Genomic DNA, 26,656 nt, shown 5'->3' on the forward strand with positions numbered 1-26,656 from the left:
TTATTTTCGTCTCCCCCCTCCTCTTTTTCGAACATAGATGGACTCGTCCATCTGAATAACTGTCAAATCGCTCTCCGTGGTGCTAATGTAAAAAAAACGCCACTTTTTTTCAAATTTTCTTGCTTTGGTTTTCACACCTGATGATGATTGCTTGTGTTGCAGTCGAAACGTCGTGAGAATGTTATTGTTTTATATTTTTATTATTTTATTGTTTCCCTTCTACGTGACTTTACCGAAAGAACCAAGAATCTGAAATCCCTGCAGTCACGAAAGCTTTAAATCAAAATTTAAGTTGTAATGTGTAGTTATAACAGATATAGCTAGTTGAAAGGTGTAGTTATAATAGGTATAGCAATTTGTAATGTGCAGTTATAAAAGGTGTAGCTATTTTATATTTTTATTATTTTATTGTTTCCCTTCTACGTGACTTTACCGAAAGAACCAATAATAGGTATAGCTAGTTGAAATCTGTAGCTATATGCTGATTGGTCGCGACTCATTTTAACGTGGACCACGTGCGGGCCCACAAGCCAATCACGCGCGACCGTTTCAAAGTTTCTCCCGTGTGGAGATGTGTGGGGGCTGTGTTTTTTTCATTAATCTCCTCCGCCACCGGCAGCTCTCTTCCGGAAGCATCTACCGACGCCCGGCGTTATCTTCCTCTTCCGGAAGAGACAAACCCCACAACCCCGCCACCGAAACAGGGGGGGGGCGACGAGGCGGTGGGAGGAAGAGAGCGAGCGCATCACGTGGGGGTGGGAGGCGGCGGACGCGCGCTCCCATTGGCTGAGAGGCCGTGGGAGGGGGTAGGGTAAGAGGCAGTGGGGAGGGGGACGATGGAGGAGGTGGCAGCGGTGGCGGCTGTGGAGCGAACGCGGTGAGCGCGGAGGAGGAGGAGACGCGGCGGCGGCGGCTGCGGCGGCGGCGGCATCGAGGACAAGCGGACGCGGTGGTCGGCGGCGGGGGGAACCCCGGAGGCGAGAGACGTGGAAGCGACGCGCGGCGGGCGCGACGAGAGACGTGCGCGGCTCGAGCGCCATGGCGCGCAAGTGCGTGAGGAGGCACAGGCCGGCGGTGGTGGCCGCCGTGACGGCTCTGCTGCTGCTGCAGACCCTGGCGCTCTGGAGCTTCGGCGGCCTCGACGACAGAGACGCGGCGGCGGCCGCAGCGGCCGACAAGGCGGCGGCCAGGCCGGCGCGGGCGGCCGGGGACGGCGGGAGGGACGCGCGGTTTGGCGGCGCCGAGGCTGAGGCGGTGGCGCCGCGCGGACCCCGCGCGCCCATCCTGCAACAGCAGCAGCAGGTCCGGGAGCTCGGGGAGCGGAGAGGCCGCGAGGTGAGTCGGGGAGAGCGGGCGGGGAACGGGGAGCGAGCGGGTGGGAAGGGAGCGAGCGGGTGGGTGGGTGGGGGGGTACAGGGAGTGGAGGGAGGGAGAGATCCTGAGAGATGGGGACAGGGAGACGTGGAGGGGATAGAGGGAGACGGATATGGAGAGAGGGCGGGCGGGGGGGGGGATCGCAGGCGCGGGACCAGGGAGACGCGAACAGGCAGGGAGAGTAGTTGGGGAGATCAGAGATGGAAGATAGAGACGGGGCGGAGATGGCGAAGCAAGAGTGGGGATAAGGGGAGAGCGGGCTGAGAGGGGGAACCGCGAAGCAGGGAGGCGAGCGTGGAGAGAGATGAGGAGACGAGCAGAGAGAGAGACGGGGAGACAAGCAGGGAGAGAGACAGGGAGACAAGCAGGGAGAGAGACGGGGAGACAAGCGTGGAGAGAGATGAGACAAGCAGGGAGACGAGCGTGGAGAGAGACACTGAGACAGGGAGAGAGACGGGGAGAGAGACGGGGAGACGAGCGTGGAGAGAGACACTGAGACAGGGAGAGAGACGGGGAGAGAGACGGGGAGACGAGCGTGGAGAGAGACACTGAGACAGGGAGAGAGACGGGGAGAGAGACGGGGAGACGAGCGTGGAGAGAGACACTGAGACAGGGAGAGAGACGGGGAGAGAGACGGGGAGACGAGCGTGGAGAGAGACACTGAGACAGGGAGAGAGACAGGGAGACGAGCGTGGAGAGAGACGGGGAGACGAGCGTGGAGAGAGACACTGAGACGGGGAGAGAGACGGGGAGACGAGCGTGGAGAGAGACACTGAGACGGGGAGAGAGACGGGGAGACGAGCGTGGAGAGAGACACTGAGACAGGGAGAGAGACGGGGAGACGAGCGTGGAGAGAGACACTGAGACAGGGAGAGAGACACTGAGACAGGGAGAGAGACGGGGAGAGAGACGGGGAGACGAGCGTGGAGAGAGACAGGGAGAGAGACGGGGAGACGAGCGTGGAGAGAGACACTGAGACAGGGAGAGAGACAGGGAGAGAGACGGGGAGAGAGACCGGGAGACGAGCGTGGAGAGAGACACTGAGACAGGGAGACGGGCGTGGAGAGAGAGAGACGGGGAGACGAGGGGGACCCCGCATGCATCCCACTGGAGGACGCGCCTCTCTCTGTTCGCGAGGAGGAACGGCGGAGCCGTGCGGACCTCGCTACCCCCGAGCCGTACGTGACCGGGGTCGTGAGGCCGAGCGAAGGGAGACGCAGCGGGGGAAGGAATTAGGAAGAGATGAGGTGGTGTATTAGCTGAGGATGAAGATGAGCAGGAAGAGGGACGAGATGGCGTGGTGGGGCGGGCGATGAGGAAGAGGAGGTGAGATGATGTGGTGAGAGGGAATTTAAAGGAGCCAGAGGGAGGAGGCGTAGCTGAGTATCGTGGCTGCGAGATGAAGATATGGCGGATGAGGAGGAGCGGTTAGCTTTGAGGAGGATTAGAAGAAGCGTGACTGTATTGATTTGGGTGGGATAAGAAGAACAGTGAGCGAAATGACGACGCTGACGGGGACTGAGAAAGATGAGTGCTACGTAGAGTGAAGAGGATCTGGACGTTGACGCTGCAGCATCTGGACTCGGCACTCTTTGCCAGGGGATGATGCCATGGGGCGGGCGGGCGGAATTCATCCTGGGCTGCCGGCCACTCTCAGCCACGTCAACCGCAGGCTCCGTGTCCCCCACCCCCTCGTTCCGTGTTGCTCGGGGGTAGCTCCACTCGCCTGCACCGCCGCTGCTGTGATTGACCCCCACTCTCTCTCTCTCTGTGCTGGCCATCGCTGCCCCCCGTTGGCTGTCGCAAAGGCTTTTGGATGCTTCGGGCCAGTGATCGCTCGCCAAATGCCACACCGCATCACAGAGATCGCGCTTCGTCGGGCTCGGAAGAGCGCGGTTGGCGCTTTGCGGAGCTTTGTCCATGGTTAATTTGTCATAACGTTTGCGTTGTCAATCCTTCACACCCCCCACACACACACACCCCCTGCAGTGTGTAGAGGGGGGATGTATGCGGTAAAAGCCGCGCGTGTTGTGTGCGCGCGTGCATAATTTTTACCTTAAGGTTTTACCATTGCTATGAGGGCTTTAATGGGACTTCTGTGTCTCCCATGAAATACTGACAGACGTTCAAATACAAAGACCTGCTCCGTATAGCCTTAACAGACTGTTGGGGCAAGTGCAGTTAGCGAGCCCCGATGAACGCGGACACTGCACACGAGGGGATGGGTGGCCAACACCACGCCCTTGCGATGATTTTACACACCGCACCAGGTACTCATTTGAGGCCGAGTCGACCTCGAGGAGGCCCAGGACCGGTTCAGATAATTGTCAGCGGTGTTGGCCGTGAGCGGGAATCGAGTTCGGGTCGCCGGGTTGGTAACGCAGCGCGCTAACCGCTAAGCTACCGCTCCCCACACACGCGCGCACACACACACACGAGCTGGCGAGCATGCATTTAAACGATACAAGAAATAATACACGCCATAGACCCCATTTCCCCAAAAGGCAGACAAGCCCTGGAGATGTGGTTGAGGGGGTATATTGGTGAATGCACGTCCACGTGGACTGGACTGGCGTGGAGAGAGCGAGAGAGTGAGCACGGAGCAGCCTTGGGTCTCTCACCATGCGTACCGCTGTGCGGCAGGCCGTGTTTGTTTAGGATTGGCAACGGCTATCCCAGAGAAGTGCTCATTGATTCTCCGTGTTGACCGAGGGTAGAATGTTTATCTCCCTTATGTGCTATGGATGGTTGCATTTTAAGCGCGTTTTTTCCAAGTGTAGGACATTGTGTTAAATTTAACATTTTATGTGACTCCGGTTGTCGCAGAAAATCTCAGCAGTGTGAAATTCAAAGGACTGGCTTGAGCAAATATAATCAAAGTAAAGCATGCTTTTGACTGATCAAATGGAATTTACCAGCGACCTGCAGAGCCGGCACACATTGAACTTGAGAATAAAACTACGGCTGTGTGCGTGTGTTCGGACCTGACACTTAACAGCGATTGTGTAGTTTTCACAAATGTGCTTCTTGCAGAGTCCCCTTATATATGTGTTTTTTTTAAATATTGCACCCCACTCAGCCAGGTATCTGATTAGATGAAGCTGAGCAGATGGAGCCTCGTAGGTCGTAGCCGTGTGGTTTGTATTCGTAGACTGAAGTGCGTATGTCGTAGCATCACCTTTTTAAGTGTGATGGCTTTTGTTTGAAACCCAAAGAAAAACATAGTACAGTCGGTTCACTTGTGCCGCTACGTATCTTGGGGTTCTGTCAGTTGTTCTTATCTTGCATACCCGAGTCTTCGGATTGTAAGAGATATATGCTCGGTGTTGCATTTGAGCCAGCACAAGTTGTCCATTTTCTGCAATTCACCAGTCCAAGCAGGGTTGTAAACGTCTCTCATGGAAATGAGTGGCACGCTTGTGTTTGTCAAATTCAGGGTCTTGGTTATAGTATATGAATACTATTCTTGATGCTTTCGGTTAAGTCACGTAGAAGGGAAACAATAAAATAAAGCTATAAAACAATAAAATTCTCACGACGTTTCGACTGCAACACAAGCAATCATCATCAGGTGTGAACACCACAACAAATTTTCTTGCTGTGGTTTTCACACCTGATGATGATTGCTTGTGTTGCAGTCGAAACGTCGTGATAATTTTATTGTTTTATTATTTTATTGTTTCCCTTCTACGTGACTTTACTGAAAGAACCAAGAATATGAATCCCTGCAGTCACGAAAGCTTTATATCAAAATTTATATGAATACTGTGCAGAGTTTTCGTGTGAAGCACATTGCGATGTGAGGGATCGCCGTTGTTCAAGGTTTTCATTTGTAGACTTGTTCATGACTAGTTACCAGTGGAAAAACCCTTTTCAGGAATACATAAAGTGCAGTGGTTGATTTATGATCCATGCCCATAATAAACTAACCAAGGCATGGTTATTAATCTCGCCTGTCACTTTTTTTGCTTGTGCTTTCCCAAGTTAAGTTGCTACGAGTCCATCCATGCAATCTGGTGCCTTGCTTGAAATTTTAAACACATTTTCTTGCACAAATATATACCACACGAGACTCAAGTACACGGTTCGTCTGCAGTGAGATAAGTTGTAGTTTTCATTTAAGGATCTTTCAGTACGTTGGGGAATATGATAGTGCGGTGGTTAGCGCACTGTGCTACGGACCCAATGACCTGAGTTTGATTCCTGTTCACGGCCAACATCGGTGATGAATAGTTGAACCGGTCCTGGGCTTTCCCAATGCCGGCTCAGCTTTAAATGAGCACCTGGTGTGGTGTGTAAACATCGGCATTGGGAAGGAAAAGGCGGCCAGGCAATGGTGGTGCCCACTCACCCCCTCGTGTGCTGTGCTGACCTTAATACGTGCTCGCTAACAGCAATTTCCCTAACAGTCTGTTAAAAATAATATGGTGGGGTGGATCTTAGGCAATGTACTCTTGTCATTTTCCAGTACATGGCCATTATACAAGCAGCATTAAGACTAATTTGTACTCCCTGTATATGACGATGAAATAAGCAGCAGTTATGCGGTTCGCCTACGTCATCACGTTTAATATTTTTTTTACTATGAATACACTGCAGTGAAAAGGTTCTCCTTTGCATGGTATGATTTGGTGCACGCAAATGACACAGCCGGAGAAGCATTGTTGAGTAGAATTGATGCTGTAACCGTGTTCATTTTAATGCATTTTATTGGTTTTTAATACTTGATTTTTTTTGCACAAGCAATATTTTCACGCCAATTTTGCATGGCACATTTCGTAGAAATAATAATTCTTGATCAGATTCTATTGTAGCTCTTATTTCGAAACTTGGTTACCGATTGTAATCTGTACAGTAATCACGGCAAACCACATGTATACGTGAAGCAGCATCTGCGGCTCGTGCTGTTATTATTGGTCTGTGCACAGTTTCCATAATAACTGTGTACTAAATTCACAGGCTCACAGCGTGTGCGTGTATTTTTATGGAAATGTGTGGTGGAAAAAATAGGTCATTCACCAAATAATTCCTATTGCAGATGAAAAAGTTACGAGCAGTGAATGATAAACAGAAGCTGCTTTGTTTTATTTATTACGTAGAGTTTTAATTGTATTGCTCCATTGTAGCAATTTAAAAACGTTGCCTTCCTTCGGGCGGTGGCTGTTGGTGGGCTTTAAATGTCTTGTCATGGCGATGCTTCTATCGAAAGGCAGCCAAATGACCCCAGTCGTCTTGATAGATGTTTTGTGAGCTGTCAAAAGGACGTTGCTCAAAGAGAGTTATGAACTGGTTGGAGAGTAACGTTTAGGAGCACTGAGAATTGTATCCTTGACAAGAAAAAATGCCCACTTCAGTGCCGCATCTTATTCCAGCAAGCACTCAGGAATATACGTCGTGTTTGCAATCAGCTTTTCAGTCCCGAAACCTGTCTGTGTTGTAATATTTAAAATACCAATGCTTTCAGAGTGCACAGGAGTCTATTGCACATCTTTCTTATCTCCATTACGGTTTTGGCTGAACGGTGTTCAATCTAACATGTGCTGAAAAGGTGTGTTTTTTACAACGTGGTGAAAAATGTGGGTAATGGTGTTTGCTTGCTAAAATTGCATTGGAAACCCAGTGAATCGGATCGTGAATTTGCTGAGCGATCTCTGCACACGTGCGGTGGGTAGTAGGTGGGTTGGGGGGGGGAAGGTGCGGCTGATATGAGTTACAGCGATTGTGGATGTCAAGAGAAGAGCTCGCCGATGTTAGGACACTCCTCGTGTCTCGCTCTGCGCTGTCGCAGCCAGCCGCCCCCCCCGGCCCAGGCAGAGCTGCTGACTTGACTCGTCTTACATTGCCGGTGGACATCTCGTGCAACGGAAACAAAGCCGAGTCTAAATTAGCGACTTATCACAACAGTGCAGAGACTCCACCTATTTCTTTCGGTGGAAATGGTACGTGCGTATGTTTAACCTCTTTCGCACAGTATGTAGCCAACCGTGCTAATCGGAAGTGGGGGGGGAAGGACAACACACTAAACACACAAAGCATATGTGAATCTACATCCGTGAATCTAGATTTAAAAGTGCATAACTCGAGTGGCTTCCGAATATCGGAAGGAAGACGGTTCTAGGTGGCCGCAGAAAGCGCACCTGAAAGCACGCAATGCGGTAACTGTTTTTGTCCCATGGCTAGCCGTTGTCATGTGTTGCACGCTGCTCTGTTGCCGTTGAAAAATTACGTATTCTTGTGTGCATCACAAGGCCTGAATAATTTTAATTTTGAATTGTGTTTCAATTAGAATTTGGAGGCATTGTTAATATTCTGCTCCCGCGTCTTGCCTTTCATGTCCACGTGTGTGCCACTCTCAGGCCACGTGTTTATGCACTGAGCAATTCGAGGCAGTAGGTTGTGCGTCAGCTGCCTCGAGAAGAAAATTATTGCCAGTCTCAGCGAGGCTTTGTTGAAATACATGATCTGCGTGAAGTGCTTTCTCAAATACGCATAAAATATTGCATACAGACATCAAAGTTGAATGTTTCAAACGTGTTTTTTTTTTTTCAGGGAAAAAATAGAATAAAGGAATTCCCGAAGAAAATTGACAGTAACAATGAGAACTCTGTTCCAAAGGACTTTGACAGTATAGACAACAGCAACCTGTTGCACAGCAAGCTGTACCAAACATCCAAAGATGCAGGCAAGGAGAGCAGCAAGTCACTGAAGCTGTTCCCGCTCAGCTGGCAGAGCTCGGAGATAGCCAGCAGCCGCAGCGCCACGGACGTCCGAGCGACGAGCAACAGAGTGGGTGACGCCCGGGCCGAGGAGGCCTCGCACCGTGACGACGCCGACTATGTGCCCAAGTGCGAGATCGCGGGCAAGGAGGCGCTGTCGGCGCTGTCGCGAGCGCGCAGCGCCCAGTGCAAGCAGGAGATCGCCGACGTGGTGTGCCTACACCAGGAGGGGAAACTCATGCCCGAATCGCTGCCTCGATTCTGTCCCATCGAAGGTAAGCGGCCGGGGGCTCGCCGAGCACTTTAACCTTGCCTACGTTCGGGGCCGCTTCGGTATGCTTGGACGCGTGGCTCTGCACGTTGCACACACGTACGTTGAACCTTCTTTCCCGCCGTACGTAGCCGACCGTGCTAATCGGAGGTATATTTCATCGCGAAGGCCAAGCCTAAGCTAAGTGTGTAGACGCATACTATTTATAGGAAAGGAGATAAATGTATTTAGATTGAGTAAAAGCATGTGGCCACTAAATGGCAGGTGAATTATATTCTTTGTGAGATTATTTTTCTGATTCTCAATAGAACTCTTCTTGTTGGTGAACAGTGATATCCATCATGCCTCGTGTTTATCTTTTTAAAACCTGATACAGTGGCGCATGGGTGATGAAACTGGGCTGCGCATTAATTTATTTTGACTCGCCTTGTGTTAACCTGTAACCTGCCAATGTTAGGCGTATTTTCTTGGATTGACCTGTCACAATGCTTTCGGTTTGTTTCTGAGAAGCTCCACAGGCCGGGCTTGTAGGTAACCCCTTAGCATATAAACCTATTAAAATAATGACTACCATGAGATAACACTTGAGACAACATTATTTTTTTTATTGTTTAGTACGCTATGAACCAGCCTGTAAGGTAGTAATGCATTTTTATTTTAGGAAACTAAATTTTTTTATGGTTTGTGCGGATTTTTATGAACACTGCAGTCTTCTATCCAAGTACTGGTATAACAAGTCATACCTGTGTGGTCCACTTGTGCACTGTTGCACTGCTGGTTCACCTTCGTATCCTACTGTGGCTTAGTTTAACACACAAAAAAGTGCGTTGGATGTTGCCACAATTTCCTTTAATTTGCATTCCAGTGTCTGATTGTCTTGACACGCTTTACAAATGTTCCGGATTCTAACGCCAAAGAGACCCCGCCGCCCCCCTGCCCCTGCTGCGCGCTCCTGTCAGGCAAACCGGTGCAGAATATCGCGTGGAGCGACGAGGTGGCGCTCGGACTGGTTCCACCGAATCCCGTGCGCATCGTCTTTGTGCTGGTGGTGCACGGCCGTGCGATCCGCCAGCTCTCGCGCATGCTCAAGGCCATCTACCACCGCGACCATTACTACTACATTCACGTCGACAAGGTGCGGCGGTGACCGGGTCGCGGTGGGCGGGGGGGGGGTGGCTTGGGAAGAAAGCCAGCCAGACATTTTTTTTGTGTAACGCTGGCAGTGTGAAGCATCTGAATATATTCCCAGAAAGGTGTTCAAACCCGTATCGCTATGTGAAACCACTTGAGGGCCCAGCTCTAGAGACACCGACATTGCACAGAATGTTGGCATTTATCTGAAGGGTTGTTTGCCCTTTGAGTGGTTTATTATGATTATATTCACCCAGGAAAGCCTCACTGAGTCTCAAGACTGTTCAGAAGGTGCCTGCCAGGCTTTCAGAGTAGGAATGTTTTGCCAGTACCAGTTGCACTGGAGAACCCGGAGTAAACCCATGCAGAATAAGGGGAGAGAATTAAACATGCCAGGAATCGAGCCCAGACACTTTCTTTGCTGCGAGGCGTGAGTGTCACCATTGTGCTACCCTGCCACCACCCTGCTGTCCTATTAATGCGTACGTCCTTGTGTCTTTTTTTTATTTGTTGCACTGCCGGTACCCCCCAGCGTTCCAACTACCTGCAGCGCCAGGTGCTGCAGGTAGCGGAGCGCTACCCGAATGTGCGCGTCACCCCGTGGCGCATGGCCACCATCTGGGGTGGCGCCAGCCTGCTCACCATGTATCTGCGCACCATGAAGGACCTCCTGGACATGGCCGACTGGGCCTGGGATTTCTTCATTAACCTCAGCGCCACCGACTACCCAATCCGGTTGGCACCAGAATTGAGCAGTTGTGCAACACGTGCCATTGTTAATTTGTTGATGTTTTGTTGTTATCGTCGTCGTTGGTTGTAACGTCCCACTGTTCTTACCCGCCCCTACTGAACATCTGTGAAAAAGAGCTTTATAGATCATCGGATTCCTCCAGTATAAATACATATTATGATTCTGACTGTCGGGAAAACGCCTTGCCACCCCTCCCCCACTGTCTTCCTCCATTCCTTCCTTTCCATAGTTGTCCTTTGTCCAGTATTGGCCTCCATTCCACACGTTAGACTTGGCTCAACTGATCTTCATCGCGGACCTTGAAGTGAACTTAGTCTTGCCCCCCCCCCCCCACTGCCCTCGCCCGCACCTATTCATTATGCGTGTTGCCCTCACCCGTCAATTGTGTGCCCCTGAGCATGCTCGGCTCCCGCCTTCGATTGACATCCAGCACCTGCTGTGTTGCGAGGACCTGCAAGTCGCCTGCTGCCGTCATTAAATGAAATCTGTAACTTGGCAGGGGTCATGCCTGGCATTATGACAACAGAGTTACGTAATTTTCTCAGCGTTGTTGCACAAAGAGAGCGGTAGACGATTAACGCTTTGTCTTTTCTTTTTTTATCCTGTCGTCGAGTTTTCGCAAATCGGTCATTTTTTTCAGTCCCGTGGCGTTAATGTTGTATCGCAATGTGAATTGGCGTTAGTCTGGCTTTCCGTAGTGCGAGAATTGTTCGTCGCTGGATTGTGGATTGAGTGCAACAGGCTCTGAATGTGCTCTGCGATTATTCTTTGCAGAACAAATGATCAGCTGGTGGCATTCCTCACGAAATACAGAGACAAAAATTTCCTAAAATCCCATGGCCGAGACAACAACAGGTGAGCATCAACAAAGCCAAACGTGCGCGAAATGTAATAAATCTGGTCATTGATATCTTTAATCTTCCTGCATAATTCATGATTTAGCCCACCTTGCTTTTACAGTGAATCTGCGTAGAATTAACATGGACTGCCACCCGTTCTCTCCCCATGTCTCCGTGGACACCGCGGCAACAGGTTTGTGAAAAAACAGGGTCTCGACAGGATATTCTACGAGTGCGACACGCACATGTGGCGCCTGGGCGATCGCAAGATACCCGATGGCATCGTGGTAGACGGTGGCTCGGACTGGTTCGCCCTCAATCGGCCCTTTGTCGAGTACGTAATGCGCTCCCAGGGAGAGCTGGTGTCGGAGCTCAAGCGTTTCTACGCCTACACCCTCCTGCCTGCCGAGGTGAGCCGTGCGCGGCGTGCCGCGGCACCCCCACTCGGGCACCACGCCCGACACCGGAGCCCCCTGCCGCTGTGTCACCGCTGGGCCCGCTGTAATAACCGCGCTCTACGTGCGTCGGTTAAATCGCTGCTGTGCTCTTGTCAGGTGGTCTGCTCTCGCCCGCTGACGGGGACTGTGTTAAGAGCAAGCGCGGCATGCACCCTGCATCCTATTTGCACAGTGACTTGACCCCCCTCCTCCCGCACACCGCACTGCGTATGCCCAACAGCCTTGCATTGTGCGTGCGGTGCACGCTGTCGTCTTGTAAGGGTGCCCTCACTGTAATTGGGATCCTTGACCCATCCGAGTTACGGGGCAATACCACACACACACTCACTCGCCTACTTTGCACGTGTAACAGCCCTTGCGCATTCTAACAATTGGATAATTTTAATAGAAAGTTCAGTACCAATGTCCGCAGCATTAAAAATCACCGCCTTGTGTAATCTTTTCCTCGCACGTGGACAGACTACCGCCGTCAAACTCTAACAAATGCTTGTACTAGGAAAATGTCAATGCAATCGGAGCTTGGAAGAGAAATTCATACATTGATATATTTTGTTTCGCTATCTACAAAATTAAATTACGCATTTGTTAAATAGTACACGTGCACATTACGTCTTATTTAACGTGGCACAGACGCTTTCTATGCTGGCGATGGTAAATGTTCATGCTGTGGCAGCTGTGCATTTTAGTCAGTCACCATATTGCCCAGAGTCGTATCATTCATCATTAAAAAAAAACCTGTCCCTGCAGTCATTCTACCACACGGTGCTGGAGAACAGTGAGCACTGTGGCAGCCTTGTGGACAATAATCTGCGCATCACCAACTGGAACCGTAAACTCGGCTGCAAGTGCCAGTACAAGCACATTGTTGACTGGTGTGGCTGCTCACCCAACGACTTCAAGCCTCAGGATTTCCACCGTTTCCAGGTCTGTGTACATGCGTACAGAATCGGAATATTTATTTATCCTGGGGAAATCTGATGAGCTATGAAGCTCTTTTTCGCAGATGTGCACTATTTTCACAGATGCTTTTTGTGTTTAGTTGGTTGTCCTCCCCCCCTCCCCACACCTACGAGCAGCACGGTTCACTACGTACGGTGCAAAATAAGTTCAACATACATGTCCAGTACACGCATAGCCACACGGCACTCGTGCATGTGCGCCAGTCAGCGGCGCCGTGCTGTGCCGACAGCGCGACCTAAATGAGCCGATGCGTGTTTTTTAATTACGCGGCTCGGATAAATATTTGATGTACACAGCTCTCAATGAGTTGCATGCCAAGTGCAGAGGTACGTCCGCTGCCAAGGGAGAACGTTACCAGCTGAAGACATTCGCGAGCGATGCTGGCATTTTGATGGCCCCTCGTGTAGCAAGGCCTCGGTGTCAGGGCCCCGGCAATGCGATAGGAATCTTGATCTCGGCCATGTGACCGGTTGTGATGAGTGCGATGGCTGTTATTTAGCCTCTCTTTTAAAGGGTGGCCCAGGCAAGCCGTCTTAGCAACTACCCTGCAACTGCAGATATGCTGGCACACACGGTCTTGGAAGAACACAAATGTTTTCCTCTTGATGTGTTGGTTATTAATGATATATAACCACTCACGACAATAGTTTTATACAACGCATGCTCTTGTGTCTCAAAGTTCCTCAAAGAGATTAATAACGTCCACAATTAGATAACCTTTTGTCACTCTTGTACAGTGAGGGAAAGAAGTATTTGATCCCCTGCTGATTTTGTACGTTTGCCCACTGACAAAGAAATGATCAGTCTATAATTTTAATGGTAGGTTTATTTGAACAGTGAGAGACATAATAACAACAACAAAATCCAGAAAAACGCATGTCAAAAATGTTATAAATTGATTTGCATGTTAATGAGGGAAATAAGTATTTGACCCCTCTGCAAAACATGACTTAGTACTTGGTGGCACAACCCTTGTTGGCAATCACAGAGGTCAGACGTTTCTTGTAGTTGGCCACCAGGTTTGCACACATCTCAGGAGGGATTTTGTCCCACTCCTCTTTGCAGATCTTCTCCAAGTCATTAAGGTTTCGAGGCTGACGTTTGGCAACTCGAACCTTCAACTCCCTCCACAGATTTTCTATGGGATTAAGGTCTGGAGACTGGCTAGGCCACTCCAGGACCTTAATGTGCTTCTTCTTGAGCCACTCCTTTGTTGCCTTGGTCATGTGTTTTGGGTCATTGTCATGCTGGAATACCCATCCACGACCCATTTTCAATGCCCTGGCCGAGGGAAGAAGGTTCTCACCCAAGATTTTGACGGTACATGGCCCCGTCCATCGTCCCTTTGATGCGGTGAAGTTGTCCTCTTCCCTTAGCAGAAAAACACCCCCAAAGCATAATGTTTCCACCTCCATGTTTGACGGTGGGGATGGTGTTCTTGGGATCATAGGCAGCATTCCTCCTCCTCCAAACACGGCGAGTTGATTTGATGCCATGGAGCTCCATTTTGGTCTCATCTGACCACAACACTTTCACCCAGTTGTCCTCTGAATCATTGAGATGTTCATTGGCAAACTTCAGACGGGCATGTATATGTGCTTTCTTGAGCATGGGGACCTTGCGGGCGCTGCAGGATTTCAGTCCTTCACGGCGTAGTGTGTTACCAATTGTTTTCTTGGTGACTATGGTCCCAGCTGCAATTGATCATTGACAAGATCCTCCCGTGTAGTTCTGGGCTGATTCCTCACCGTTCTCATGATCATTGCAACTCGACGAGGTGAGATCTTGCATGGAGCCCCAGTCCAAGGGAGATTGACAGTTCTTTTGTGTTTCTTCCATTTGCGAATAATCGCACCAACTGTTGTCACCTTCTCACCAAGCTGCTTGGCAATGGTCTTGTGGCCCATTCCAGCCTTGTTTAGGTCTACAATCTTGTCCCTGACATCCTTGGAGAGCTCTTTAGTCTTGACCATGGTGGAGAGTTTGGAATCTTGATTGATTGCTTCTGTGGACAGGTGTCTTTTATACAGGTAACAAGCTGAGATTAGGAGCACTCCCTTTAAGAGTGTGCTCCTAATCTCAGCTCATTACCTGTATAAAAGACACCTGGGAGCCAGAGATCTCTCTGATTGAGAGGGGGTCAAATACTTATTTCCCTCATTAAAATGCAAATCAATTTATTACATTTTTGACATGCGTTTTTCTGGATTTTGTTGTTGTTATTCTGTCTCTCACTGTTCAAATAAACCTACCATTAAAATTATAGACTGATCATTTCTTTGTCAGTGGGCAAACGTACAAAATCAGCAGGGGATCAAATATTTTTTTCCCTCACTGTATGTATGATCTATGTTGGGCTTCTTTCGCATCGTACGTAGCCAACCGTGCCAACCGGAGTGTGATGGTCACTGTTATAGATTGGTAGGTGTGCGTCCATTATTTGAAATGGGTATTAAACTCGGCATTGGGACCCCCCCCATGAGTCATGTGGGGAGGTCTTCATCCAGCAGTGGATTAACGAAGGGCTGTACCTGTACATTGACCCAATGAGACGCCATTCCTCTTGCAACAGATATACCGGTGCAAGCTCGCAAGGTTCAATGTCGATACATTAATCTGTATAAAATTAAGCATGTTGCAAAAATTTAAATGATAAATATCAATAAAATTCGATTAATTTTACACTTTATGGAATTAAACGTACAATACAAATGGGCATTTTTTATGTGCACACTTAACACTAGCACACCTGCAAATCCACGTACAGAATACAATTAGTTCATTATCTGAAAAGCTACAGCTGATGTGAATTCATTATTCTGCTCTGCGCCTTTTCTTTTCTTTCACACCTGAAGGGAGTGAAAGCTTATTTATGAGTGCCGATTTGTACATTTGAATAGAATTTCAATGCTGATGGATTGGTGTTCGTGCGGAATAGATTTTATATTCGGTCGAATTCCCCGTTAAACCAATAATTTTTACGTGCATCATCTCTGGTTCGCCGTGCAGCAAATGGCCCGGCCGACGTTCTTTGCACGGAAGTTCGAGTCGGCTGTGAACCAAGAGGTGATCGAGCAGCTGGACTCGTATCTGTACGGCAGCTACCCCAGCGGCACGCCGTCCATCAAGGTACCGGCGCACGGCCTGCTCGCAGCTGCTAGTTACAGTGAGAGTAGGGGGGGCGCCGCAGTGACGAGATGTTAACTACCTTACTTGGTATACAATAGATCGAGGGTTCGATCCCGACCTCTGACGCCTGCTGTATATTTGGAGCTTGCGTGTTCTCCCTGTGGTCGCGTCGATATTTCTCCGGGTCCTTCGGTTTTTTCTTTCATATTTAGAATTTACTTCCGTTTAGAGTATTTGGCTGCTATGAATGTCCACATGATAAGTAAGCCACTTTGTTGAGCTATCATTTGCGGCCAGGTCGCTTCTCAAAGAGCTGTATAACTCAGTGGCCCTTACCAGCTGAAATAAAAAAATAATTTAGAAATAGTGGCGGGGTTTTTTTGGTGCTGAGTGTATGCGTGCGTGTGTGTGCTCATGCGTGCCGTGTCTAGGCTTACTGGGAGAATGTGTTTGACGAGCCAGACGGCGTGGAGAGCCTCAGTGATGTGACTCTCACCGCGTACCACTCGTTCATGCGACTGGGTCTGCAGCGAACGGCCATGAGCTGGCACAATCACCAGGACGACGCTTGCCGGTCAGCCTGCCACTCGCACCCTTACCTCTGCCGCACCTTTTCATTTGTATACGCTATCGCCTCGTTATAACGGACCACGGCTCGGTGAATACTGCACACACGTGTGTGCATGTGTGTGTTGTTTTAATTTTGCATTTGACTCGGAGGCCTGTACAATTGAGATGCAATCATGTTCTCGTGCATTTCTTGAATGGCCCAGTTCAAATTTGCCATTGAACCTGTTCTTGTCAACACCCCCGATAAGTCGGGAATTTTCTTTCCGATCAACAAGTCGTTTTTTGTTTGGAGCTAATACTGTGTGTAAATAATTATATACGCCGTATGTACATTGAAATGGAAATAAACTAGAGATACGATACAAAGTAATGTTGCATAGCATGCGCTATTTTACTGTGGGGGAAAAAAAATGTCCACGCAATAATGTATGTTATTCAATACCTTTACGCAATAATGATCTGTAAAATCTAGTAAATCTGGTATGTTATTGCGTTGAAAGTAAATGATAATTATTTTCTGCAGTGCTTATTTTGTGCCTGTGCGTTAAACTTTAACAAGGGTCCGTGTGTTTGTGTTATAGATACGAGCCAGTGGGCCACCCCATCTCTGTGCACGTGTACTTCCATGCGGATCACTTCCAGGGCTACCTTGTGCAGCAGAAGGCTCAGAACTTGGGCACGGGCCGCTTGGAGACGCTGGAGGCCTGGCTGATGCCGCGCAAGGTCTTCAGCGCGCTCGACATTCCCTCAGACCCCGCGAGGCTGCTCAATCTTGAGGTAGGTAATGGCTGTGTGTGTGTGTGTGCGCGTGTGTCTTGGTGGTGGGTGGGAGATTTGACTAGGCCCGGAACGATTTGATACAAGCCAACCCCTGCACTGCGGAGCCCACTTCTACCTGGGACCGCTTGGAGTGCCCCCAATTCCCAACGATCTGCGGATTCAGATTTGGACTCATCGAACCCCGCATCTGCAAGTTGCAGGGTGGGGTCCCGTTCGCCGCTGAATCTCGGAACGCACAAGCGGTTAGCGTTTAATTTTATTTATAAGAGGCGTAGCACCGTTGCTTTTGAAGACGTTGTACTCACCGCAGAGAACTGTAGTGACACAACCGCACTACAATAGCTGGAGCCAAACTGTGGTACACGCCCCTCCCACATGGCCCTGTGGGAGCCTCGGTACGTTTTCCAACCCGAAGACGTGTCCCTACATCCAAGGCCATGGTGATGTGGCCGACTATGTCACCAGGGCTTGTCCATCACCTCCCGTACAGCGGCACACATGAGGATAGAGAATGAGACGTTTTTCCAACTGTTCTTTTTGCTATTCGATTAGCCGAGTCATGGGAGCGATGATCAGCGTGGCAATTGATAACTTAAAAACATTGGACAGCCCAGCTCTAGTGGATGGTCATCCATCCATTGGAGCGGTTTGTTGAGCTATTTTTGCGCGGCTGTTAACCTACCAATACTAATGACTGTTGTTTGTGTTGTTCTTGTAATAATGAAGCACATACTTGCAGTTATGAGCACTCTAGCGATCTTCTGACAATGTAAGGCCACTTTGACTTCACCCAAAGTCATAATTTAATATACAGTGTCCTTTAGTTTATGCTTGCCTTCCGTGTTGTTGTGTAGATGACTTTTCTGGCTTTCCGCAAACCAATTTTAATCTCAATCCCTCTCTTGAATGTGGATCATCGTTCTACTTATGATTTCCTTTCATATGTCTAATCTAATTGAGAGTTGCACACATTTCACTTGTGTGTGCCCACTTTAATATTTTCTGTGAAATAATTAACCTGACTATGACCCCCTTAGTGGCTGAATTTCATAGACCTGGCTTCCAAAGCTTAATGAAATTGGCAAACATGTGAAATGGAGTACTTAAAAAAAATCAGCCCTAGGGGAAATAGTTTTGTTCTTCTTACCATTTTCGCACACTTCTATATGTTTGCCTTTAAAGGGCATTTACATAAACAAACGTTATTTCACTTTACCTGCCAGATAAGCACAGACTGGGACCCCAAGGAGCGCATCTTCCGCAACTTTGGCGGGCTGATGGGTCCGTTCGACGAACCGATCGCCCTGCAGAAGTGGAGTCGCGGTGCCAACACCACCGCCACCGTGGTGTGGGTGGACCCGACCAACGTCATCGCCGCCACCTACGACATCCTCGTCGAGACGGACGCGGACTACACGAGCTACAAGCCGCCACTCAACCTGCCCCTGAGACCTGGTGTGTGGACGGTGAAGGTGCTGCATCAGTGGGCGCCGGTGGCTGAGACCAAGTTTCTGGTCACTCCGCTCCTGTTCAACAACAAGCAGCCCATTCGCAGAGGTACGCCAGTGCCGCCCCCCCCACCCCCGCCCTGTGTGTGTAGGAGTGGAAGTGTTACGGTTAGCGCGCTGCGCTGCAAAACCGACTACCCGAGTTCGATTCCCACTGACGACCAACACCTGTGACGATTGTCTATAGCGGTCCTGGGCCTCGCCGAGGTCGACTCGGCCTCAAATGTGTACCTGATACGGTGTGTAAACTACGCCACTGGGGAGACAAAGGCAGCAGGGCGTGGTGCCGGCAACCTTTGTGTCTCGTGCCAGCCTTCACAGGTGCTATTTGCTAACAACGCTTTCCCATGTCTGTTTAGTCTTTACGGGGGGGGGAGGGGGGGATGATTTTTGTCTTGTGTGTGGGTGAAGTGATGGTGGTTAGCTCACGGCCCTTACGAACACGACGACCCGAGTTCGTATCCTGGCTGCAGCTAACGTTAATGGCAATGACTTGAACCAGTCTTGAGTCTCCTCAAAGTCGACTCAGCCTTAAATGAATGACCGGTGCGATGTGCAAACCTCAAGTCTGAGGAGACAAATGTGGCTGGGTGTGGTGCTGGCCGCATCACCCTCTTCGTGTGACGCAATGGTTTGGATAGGTCCTAGCAAACAGATTGTTTTTTCTTCTTTCCAACAGCCTCTGTAGGCTAGACAGAGGATCTTTGTGGCGGGTTTATTTTGTGGGTGGTAAGACCACCAGCCTAGTAGTTTCTAAAGCGATGGCTAATGTTTGCCACAGGAATTTTTTTAACTAATGGGAATTTTGAGTCTTGTGTATCCATGTGTTGTGGAAAACAGGCATTTGGAATTTCAGTTTTTGCTCTGAAATAATGTGTTCATTGCCATTGAAAAGCGTTCCGTGGTTTAAATTACGACTCTTAAGTTTCTGCTTTTTTTATGCTTTTCAATTTCGATCATTACTTAATCCATTTACTTGGCTCTCCACTTTTTTGGTGTGCATAAAGTTTAAGCTGTCGTAGACAAATAAGTAAATTCTATACGGTCACGCGAAATGCAGTCGTGTTTGCCAAAAAGGGTAGGGTGGCAAATGTGTCGCTTGCATGTGAAGAGCTGCGTGGGCCCTAATGTTTGAGCCGAGCCCCTGGGACTTGCCGCTAAGCCCAAATTAGGCCTCACGGTGGCCGCGGAAAGATTGCCTCTTCGCACAAAATGGAGCCTTTGCCGAGGAATATGTCCAGATTTGCCCTGCGGCAGCTGTTTAATTTGTGCAGTCTGTTTAGCTTAGCGTTTGTAATCTCTCGCCAAGGTATCCCTGAAACACGTCGTAGACTTGTCTGTCCTTCGTTACGCACATTTGCTTTTGCTGGCAAGAGCGTTTGCCTGTGGAATTTTATTTTGACAAATTAAGCCCACGTTGTTATAATACGGCTTACTCCGTCGGGAAGTTGCAAGCATAGCCTTGTGTGCCTTGTGTGTTTGTGGCTTGGTGTTGACACAACCGTGTCTTTTGATGAGCAGCCCAGAAATTACTGCCTTGATTTATGTTTAATTGGAGCTAATGTTGCTGTAGCTCTTTGGAGGATTGGGGGATTGTCCGCCTTCACTTAACCTTTAAGAGAGCTGCATCGGCATGGCGGCTACATCGTCAGAAGTTGCCTACGCGTGCCATTTGTGTTCGTATACGAGTGGTAGAAAGCAGTGACACTTGACATAGTAGATAATACAAAATCGAATCACCCAAATGCGATTGTGACACACCACAACATTGGAACTATTTATGAGTCTGTGGGTCTCTGTGTGAATCTATGGGTTTATGTGAATCTACGGGTCTTTGCGTGAATCTATGGGTTTATGTGCGAGTCTGTGGGTCTCTGTGAATCAATGGGTCTTTGTGTGAATCTATGGGTCTCTGAGCGAGGCTGTGGGTCTGTGTGGGAACTCCTGTCCGCTTGGAGCGTGCTCTGAGGGCATGAGTGACATCTACTCCGAGTCCCATGAAGCCATCATCCTGATTTCCAACTTGGGCATACATTTTTAGTTTGGAGCTCAAATTCATATTTCACACGGAAGAAGACGAAGTGAAAACAAATATGACTAGATTTACAAAAAGCGCATTGGGAGCTATGGTTTATCAATCGCAAAATAACCAGTACTTTTATCAGAGTGGAGTGTTGCAGGCCCACCAGTTGATTTTCATAAAGGGGGTTGGCGGGCAGGCGGGGTCGACTGATGACAGCTTGCATTACAAGCAAAAAATATATCAAGACCCATCACACTGGTGCCCAGGTGTGTGTGATCGTGCCGTGTGCTTGGTGCTTGTAAGCCGTTGCTTATTCCAGGTGTAGCTGCCTTGGCCACCGTGTTTAGAATGTAAGTGGAAAGCCTACATTTCAGAATGCAATTCATTAACCCTTTTTTGATATGGCAGTTGGAATTTTTACTTCATCTGCTGCAAATGTAAAACCCTAATTCATGTTTCGTGGTGTTATTTTGAAATTATGATTAAATGGGACGGGGGGGGGGTACTTTTCAGCCCCCAGGTTCTCATTACTATGTGATCATATACATTAATTCATAGGAATTAAGGGGACTGTGAAGATCGGCCAGATGTTATAAAATGATGTTTTGAAGCATGCACCTGTTCCTAACAGTTCCACGTGAGTTTGCACAAATGTAGCTCAATCAAGATGCCGCATTGTAAATGAAATATCTGATATTTATAATAAAGAAAAATGGTCGTCTCTAATCTAAAGTGATGTGGAAGACCGGCTCAATGCATACAATGTTTACACAAGATAGCGCCTATTTCCTTTCTCCCATGTTTGCCCAGGGATTTACTTGCTAAGCGCACTCCTTAGGTCATACATGTGTGCACAGCGCATGACCGTTTGTAAGAATGTCCCCACATTGCATGGGTGGTGTTAAGACCTATCTGCACAATACCTGCAATTTATTCACAGGTTAAATGCAGGAAAGTGGATTAGATGATATACACAAAGTAAATACATCATGTTGACTGCCAAGAAAAGTAGGTGAGCTTGGGCAGGACGAATCGTTTGAAGGGATGACGGTGGGACGGTCAAGACAAATCAGGAGTGGCAAGCCAAGGCAGGGGGATAACCCAGCTCGGAGAGCATCCACCGTGGAGATGGGTGCTATTATATCAGCTCGTGTGCAGGCGCTAGGCAAATTATTACGTTGCAGGACCGTGTTAGATGGTGGCGACTTCAGGTGCCCTTCACCTAGCAGTGTAATGGTCATGGCTGCTGCTAATGATGGCGATGATGGTGGTCATGGTGATGACGACGGGTGTGAAAAGTAAAAAAAAATCCGTGGTGCGTCACGTGAGCTTCGCCCGTGTGCCGCCTCTCGGTTTCCGTGCAGACGAGGTGCTGCAGGCCCACAGCGGGCCTCCGAACAACATGTACCTGGAGCAGAGCTTCCAGGGCCTCATGGGGCTGCTCAGCGTGCCCGAGAGGACCGACCTGGCCGAGGAGGCTCGCCAGCACGCGGGCCTCACTGGCGCCGCGCTGCGCGAGTGGACGGACGCGCTCGTCTCGGAGCTGTGGTCGGCGGTGGACACGTGCTCGCTGGGCGCCCCGGGGTGCCCGGCCATACAGGCCTGCGCCCTGTCAAACTGGAGCTCGCTCTACCCCGACCCCAAGTCCGACCTGGGAACCGTGAAGCCCGATGGCAGGCTGAGGTAGCACCCAAGTGCGGGGGCAATGCGTGGGCTTGTCTGCTGCCGGTGTAGCTCGTCTCGTCTCGCTCTCTCCCCTCTCTCTTCAGAAGCCCAAACGTTCAAAGCAAAAGGTGTCAGGAAGATTGTCGTGGTGGGGGGGGGGGGTTAAGATTTGTTTTTATTGCAACCCATGCTTGGTTGGCCATTGCTGCACTAAGTTGCTTGGCGATGTCACTTTGCCGACTTTTGATTTGTGTGCGGGGGAGGAGGTGTCGGGAGCGGAGGTGAAGGGAGGGTTGCCACAGTAATGTGCTCGAGCTGGACAGGTTCACGTGTGCTGGGTTCTGCCAGCCTCTTAAACATTACAGTTATGTTGCACTTTAAAGAACGATATTGTGAATAGTTTATAATGGAGCAGGGCTCCAAGGCCACCCGAGTTTTTTTTTCTTCCCCCCTTCCCTACGACCAAAATATTTTCATCACTCGCTGCACGAAGGGCCACGATCAAAGGGGTTTCGCAGTTAAACGCTCTGAAAGGTCACTCCGATATTATTCTCTAGTTACACTAAACTACCTCTATTCTAGTATTCGGGGGTTCAACAAGCGCACAGGTGAGTTAGAAGGGGGTGGTGAGTGTTACATCTCTGCTGTCGTTTATCTCATTGAAGTCACATTGCGCATATTAAACTTGTAGCGGCCTTTTAGGAGTTGTTTTTCAGAAGAAAAAAAATACTAATGACCGATCATTGCTATTTTAAAATTTTATAATTGTCTTTAAAAGAGTTGCTTTGCATTTCACATCATCATCATGTCGACAGACCTGTAAGTCAAGATGATGAAAAATGAAAATTTTAAGGCTTTCTGATACAGCAGTCTCTATTAAATGGTTCACGAATTTATCCACGCTGCCTGGGTAGTGTAAATACTAATATTTGCACATAACCTTACAGCACAACTTGGAGAAGTGTACAAAAATGATACGTTAGTATTAACTATGGGTTTAGGGGGTCCTTCAAGAAGCGCTATCTTGGCTAACGTTTTAAATATGGTCCCAGATTATTTTGACGAAATAACTTTCCAACCACATTTTATTCAAACAAGACAAGTTTGCTTTAGCGCTTTGGCGATGCGCTGGCTGCCACGTTTGCACATGAGGGGTGTTGGTGCCTTTCAGTTGGGATGATCACGTACCCAGTTATACACTCCCCCCCCCCCCCTGGAGGCACTAACCTTGCTCTGCGTGGCTTCTGCCGCACTACTGCGACCTTTCAGCTTGGATAAGAAAGCAGCAAGTACAGTACTATTAAGACAATAACACTTGGCGTCTGTTATTGTTGCTGAAACATTCCACCAGCATTTTATTTCCATTTTAATGGAAAATTTATTTGCGTAAACACAGAGTCCATATTTAATGAGTTGGCCCCCCCGCGGCACTTGGAGATAATGTTTGTAGCACAAACGCTCAACTTTGAATGTCATCGGTTTGTTGGACGAGTTCAGCAAGTGGACATATTAAAACATATGAAAGCCGACAAGATGTGAGCGAATGGTAACAACAAAAACAAAAAAAAAACTGCACGTTGAATTGAACCGAGCGTGTTTTTAATCGGAAGACTTGAGCCAAAGTAGTGGACCTTACTTGGGTGTTACCTCTGGAAGCCTCCTTGAAGAAGCGAGTATGCATTGTTTCTTTGCATATTTGGTTATAAAAAAAATACAATATACGGAACGATTGAAATATGTGGGGTGGCGGCGGGGGGAGGGTTCTTTTCCTTCGATGGGTATCATTGCATAATGACGAGTGACTTTTTTTTCTTAAATATGCAGTTGAATCCCTAAGCTGTGCGGTTTCTCTCTTGGAGAAAACAATGTTGGTGTTAGGCCTGCGCTGGTGCGCAGATCATGCGCCAATAATGGGTGTTAAACCCGCGCCTACGGGGAAGGGCAACGTCTGTCTAGGTATTTACTTCAGTTTTACAGTGCAGACAACGGTATTCCAGTTGCTCGCAGTGTTTTACTGTTTGCTTAGCACAGAGTTTTGAATGCAGCTGTTGGGACTTCAGATGGCGGATATGTATTTTAAGAAGCTTAATTTTTTTCCCGCCCCCCCCCCCCTCTCCTCACCAAAACAGGATATTGGTGTAACTAATATTTCTTTAGTTTCATGAAAATGAAATAAAGAAAAGGACAAAAAAAATAATTGGATGAAATCCAGCTGAACGTTACATAATGTCCAGGAGCTGATATTTATTTTCTAACAAAGAGCGGTGCGCAAGGCCCGAGTGCTTGACTATGCAAACCGCATTGCGGCACGCGCAGTGATCCGGCGAGACTAGGTGGTGGGGCCGGTGAGACGCGGTGGCGGGTGGCATGTGCGGTCAGCCGGAGAGACACGGTGGCACACTCGGTGGTGGGCCGGCGAGACGCGGTGGCGGGCAGCACGCGCCGCGGTGAGCCGGAGAGACGCGGTGTAGGGCTGGCGAGCTCTTCACGGGGCCCCCCCCGACTGCACAGTGTGACGGGCACTGGTGGTGGAGCTCGTCTTTATTTGATCTCTCTGTTGAATATGAACAAAGTGGCCATATTTTTTTGTTCAAAGATGTAAAATGGGCAAATTGGCTTAAGGGATGCTTATTTTCTTCTTTTCCTCCTCCTCGTGAATCTTTGCGAGTCTTTTTTTTCTCCACCGGAGGACAATGTGTGCGACGGTTTTTTTGCCGTTCTTAGATCTTCGGCGGAGTTTGGCCTGTGGTGATATACGCGTATGCTTGCGTGTGTGCGTGTTAAAGCTAATCATCTGGCCTAATCCTTACCCCAAAGCAGCACGCATTTAGGTAACACGAGGAGGGGAGAATGTGGGGGAGTGAAAAAGTAACAGATGTTTCTATATGCAAATGTGTTAATTGGGCTTTTGTTTCAAACTCGGTGTGTCTTGAAAGACTGGGGCGTTGCGTTTGGACGTGTTTTGTATCGCGTGTACAGTTTCCTGCCGCTAAAACTAAACCCCTTGCTAAATGAATACAAGTGCCATGCGTCCTACACAAAAAAAATGTATTTTTTAATAAAAACAACAAAAAATCCATTTCTATTTTGTAAAAAAAAATCATATTTTGTTTAGTAGGTCTAGTTTGGTTGACGTATGAATTAAAAGTGTAAATAAAACCCATTTCAATCAGTGCATATATTGAAGTTACGTGTACAGATTTTGTTTTTGGGTTATTAAAATTGCATCGTGTACATTCTGCGTGTTTAGGAAAATAAACACTTCAACAAGTCCCCCCTTGCCAGCATGGTTCCTAGACCTACCCGTGGATAATTTATTGCAGTTTTGTAATCCACATTCGTAACTGGAATGTGTTCCATAGGATGATTGCTGTGGCATTACCAATATTATGTTTCCAGTGTACAATTGTTGCTTACATTGCAGTGTCTCATGAACCTGTTTTTTTTAAAATACAATGTACATTTGTTCCTCAGGAACAAAAGGAAGCACTTTATTTGCTTTAGAATTAAACAACTTTGCAATTTGTAAAATATTTTGTCAGAGGTTGAGTTGAGGGCAAATAAAGATATCAACGCGGAAGGTGGTGGTGGTGGTGTGTCTGTGTGCGAGCCCATCGTATACAGCGCGGCATTCGCATGCGTCTCTGGGTTGTCGCTTGGCTTGATGTAGCATGCCGGGGGGCGAAACGTCAGTCATCGTGCCGAAAAGCGACGCTTAAATAGTGACTTGTAAAAGGTGCTCCCGGAACGTGGAGCGAAACGTCGGGCGTCGTGCCAAACGGCACGTGGTGGTTACAACCCTCCAACACGCGTCGGCGGGCTGTGTGGTACAATCGTTAATACGGGTACGTACGTACGGCACAACTCGAATAATATAATCCGCTTTGGTATGGGGGAGTCCTTATTTGATTTGGGTGGACTATATTGATATGGCGGTACTACGATATTGCGGATCCTGTGATCTGTGGTGCACCGCGAAGGTTCAGACTTATAATGCGCAGAATTAGTTCATGCCAGTCGTGTTATGCCGCAGAGTATGGAAGGAATTGGCCGCATAATTCAATTCTGCGAAAAATTCTGATTACAGGGAAAGCGTGGCACTTGACTAGCAACTCCATTCATCCTCGATAGTCGCAGTCCACGAGGTTACGGGTTTTTCTGAGGCCCAAATCGTGAAAATCTACCAGATGGTTCTATGTGAATGAATTTTTTTTTTAGTTTATAAACTTGACATCCAAGTCTAAATTTAAAAAAATATATATCTTTGTCTACTAAATCACATCAGCATAGCTCGTCCGTGCGACGTAAAGCAAAACAAAAATCACCAAAAAAATCTTACCTCCGAATTACCTTGCAGCTCTGCTCCTGGACCCCCCCCTGCACCTTGCACGGTTTGAGGTCCACTTGCGCGTTTTCAATCCGCCGCGGTGTGCCGCAGATCACGTGAGCAGCCACGAGCCGCCAGTCATCTGCGAATTATA

The 26,656-nt window shown here is 48.6% G+C and overlaps 1 protein-coding gene across 1 annotated transcript; it reads left to right on the top strand.

Moving 5' to 3' along the window:
• Nucleotides 1–934: 934 nt before the first annotated feature.
• On the top strand, nucleotides 935–25,755 carry XYLT1 (xylosyltransferase 1). Its single transcript, XM_032960902.2, has 12 exons — nucleotides 935–1,335; nucleotides 7,924–8,365; nucleotides 9,321–9,496; nucleotides 10,025–10,227; nucleotides 11,018–11,098; nucleotides 11,276–11,492; nucleotides 12,288–12,464; nucleotides 15,510–15,629; nucleotides 16,061–16,203; nucleotides 16,781–16,976; nucleotides 18,203–18,536; nucleotides 21,875–25,755. Exons 1-12 carry the CDS (start codon nucleotides 1,039–1,041, stop codon nucleotides 22,195–22,197), a joined length of 2,709 nt encoding a protein of 902 aa, XP_032816793.2. The 5' UTR covers nucleotides 935–1,038; the 3' UTR covers nucleotides 22,198–25,755.
• The last annotated feature ends 901 nt before the right edge of the window (nucleotides 25,756–26,656 follow it).

The sequence above is a fragment of the Petromyzon marinus genome, chromosome 26, assembly GCF_048934315.1.
Source record: "Petromyzon marinus isolate PM22_M1 ecotype Great Lakes invasive population chromosome 26, UKy_Petmar_22M1.pri1.0, whole genome shotgun sequence".
Lineage (NCBI taxonomy): Eukaryota > Metazoa > Chordata > Hyperoartia > Petromyzontiformes > Petromyzontidae > Petromyzon > Petromyzon marinus.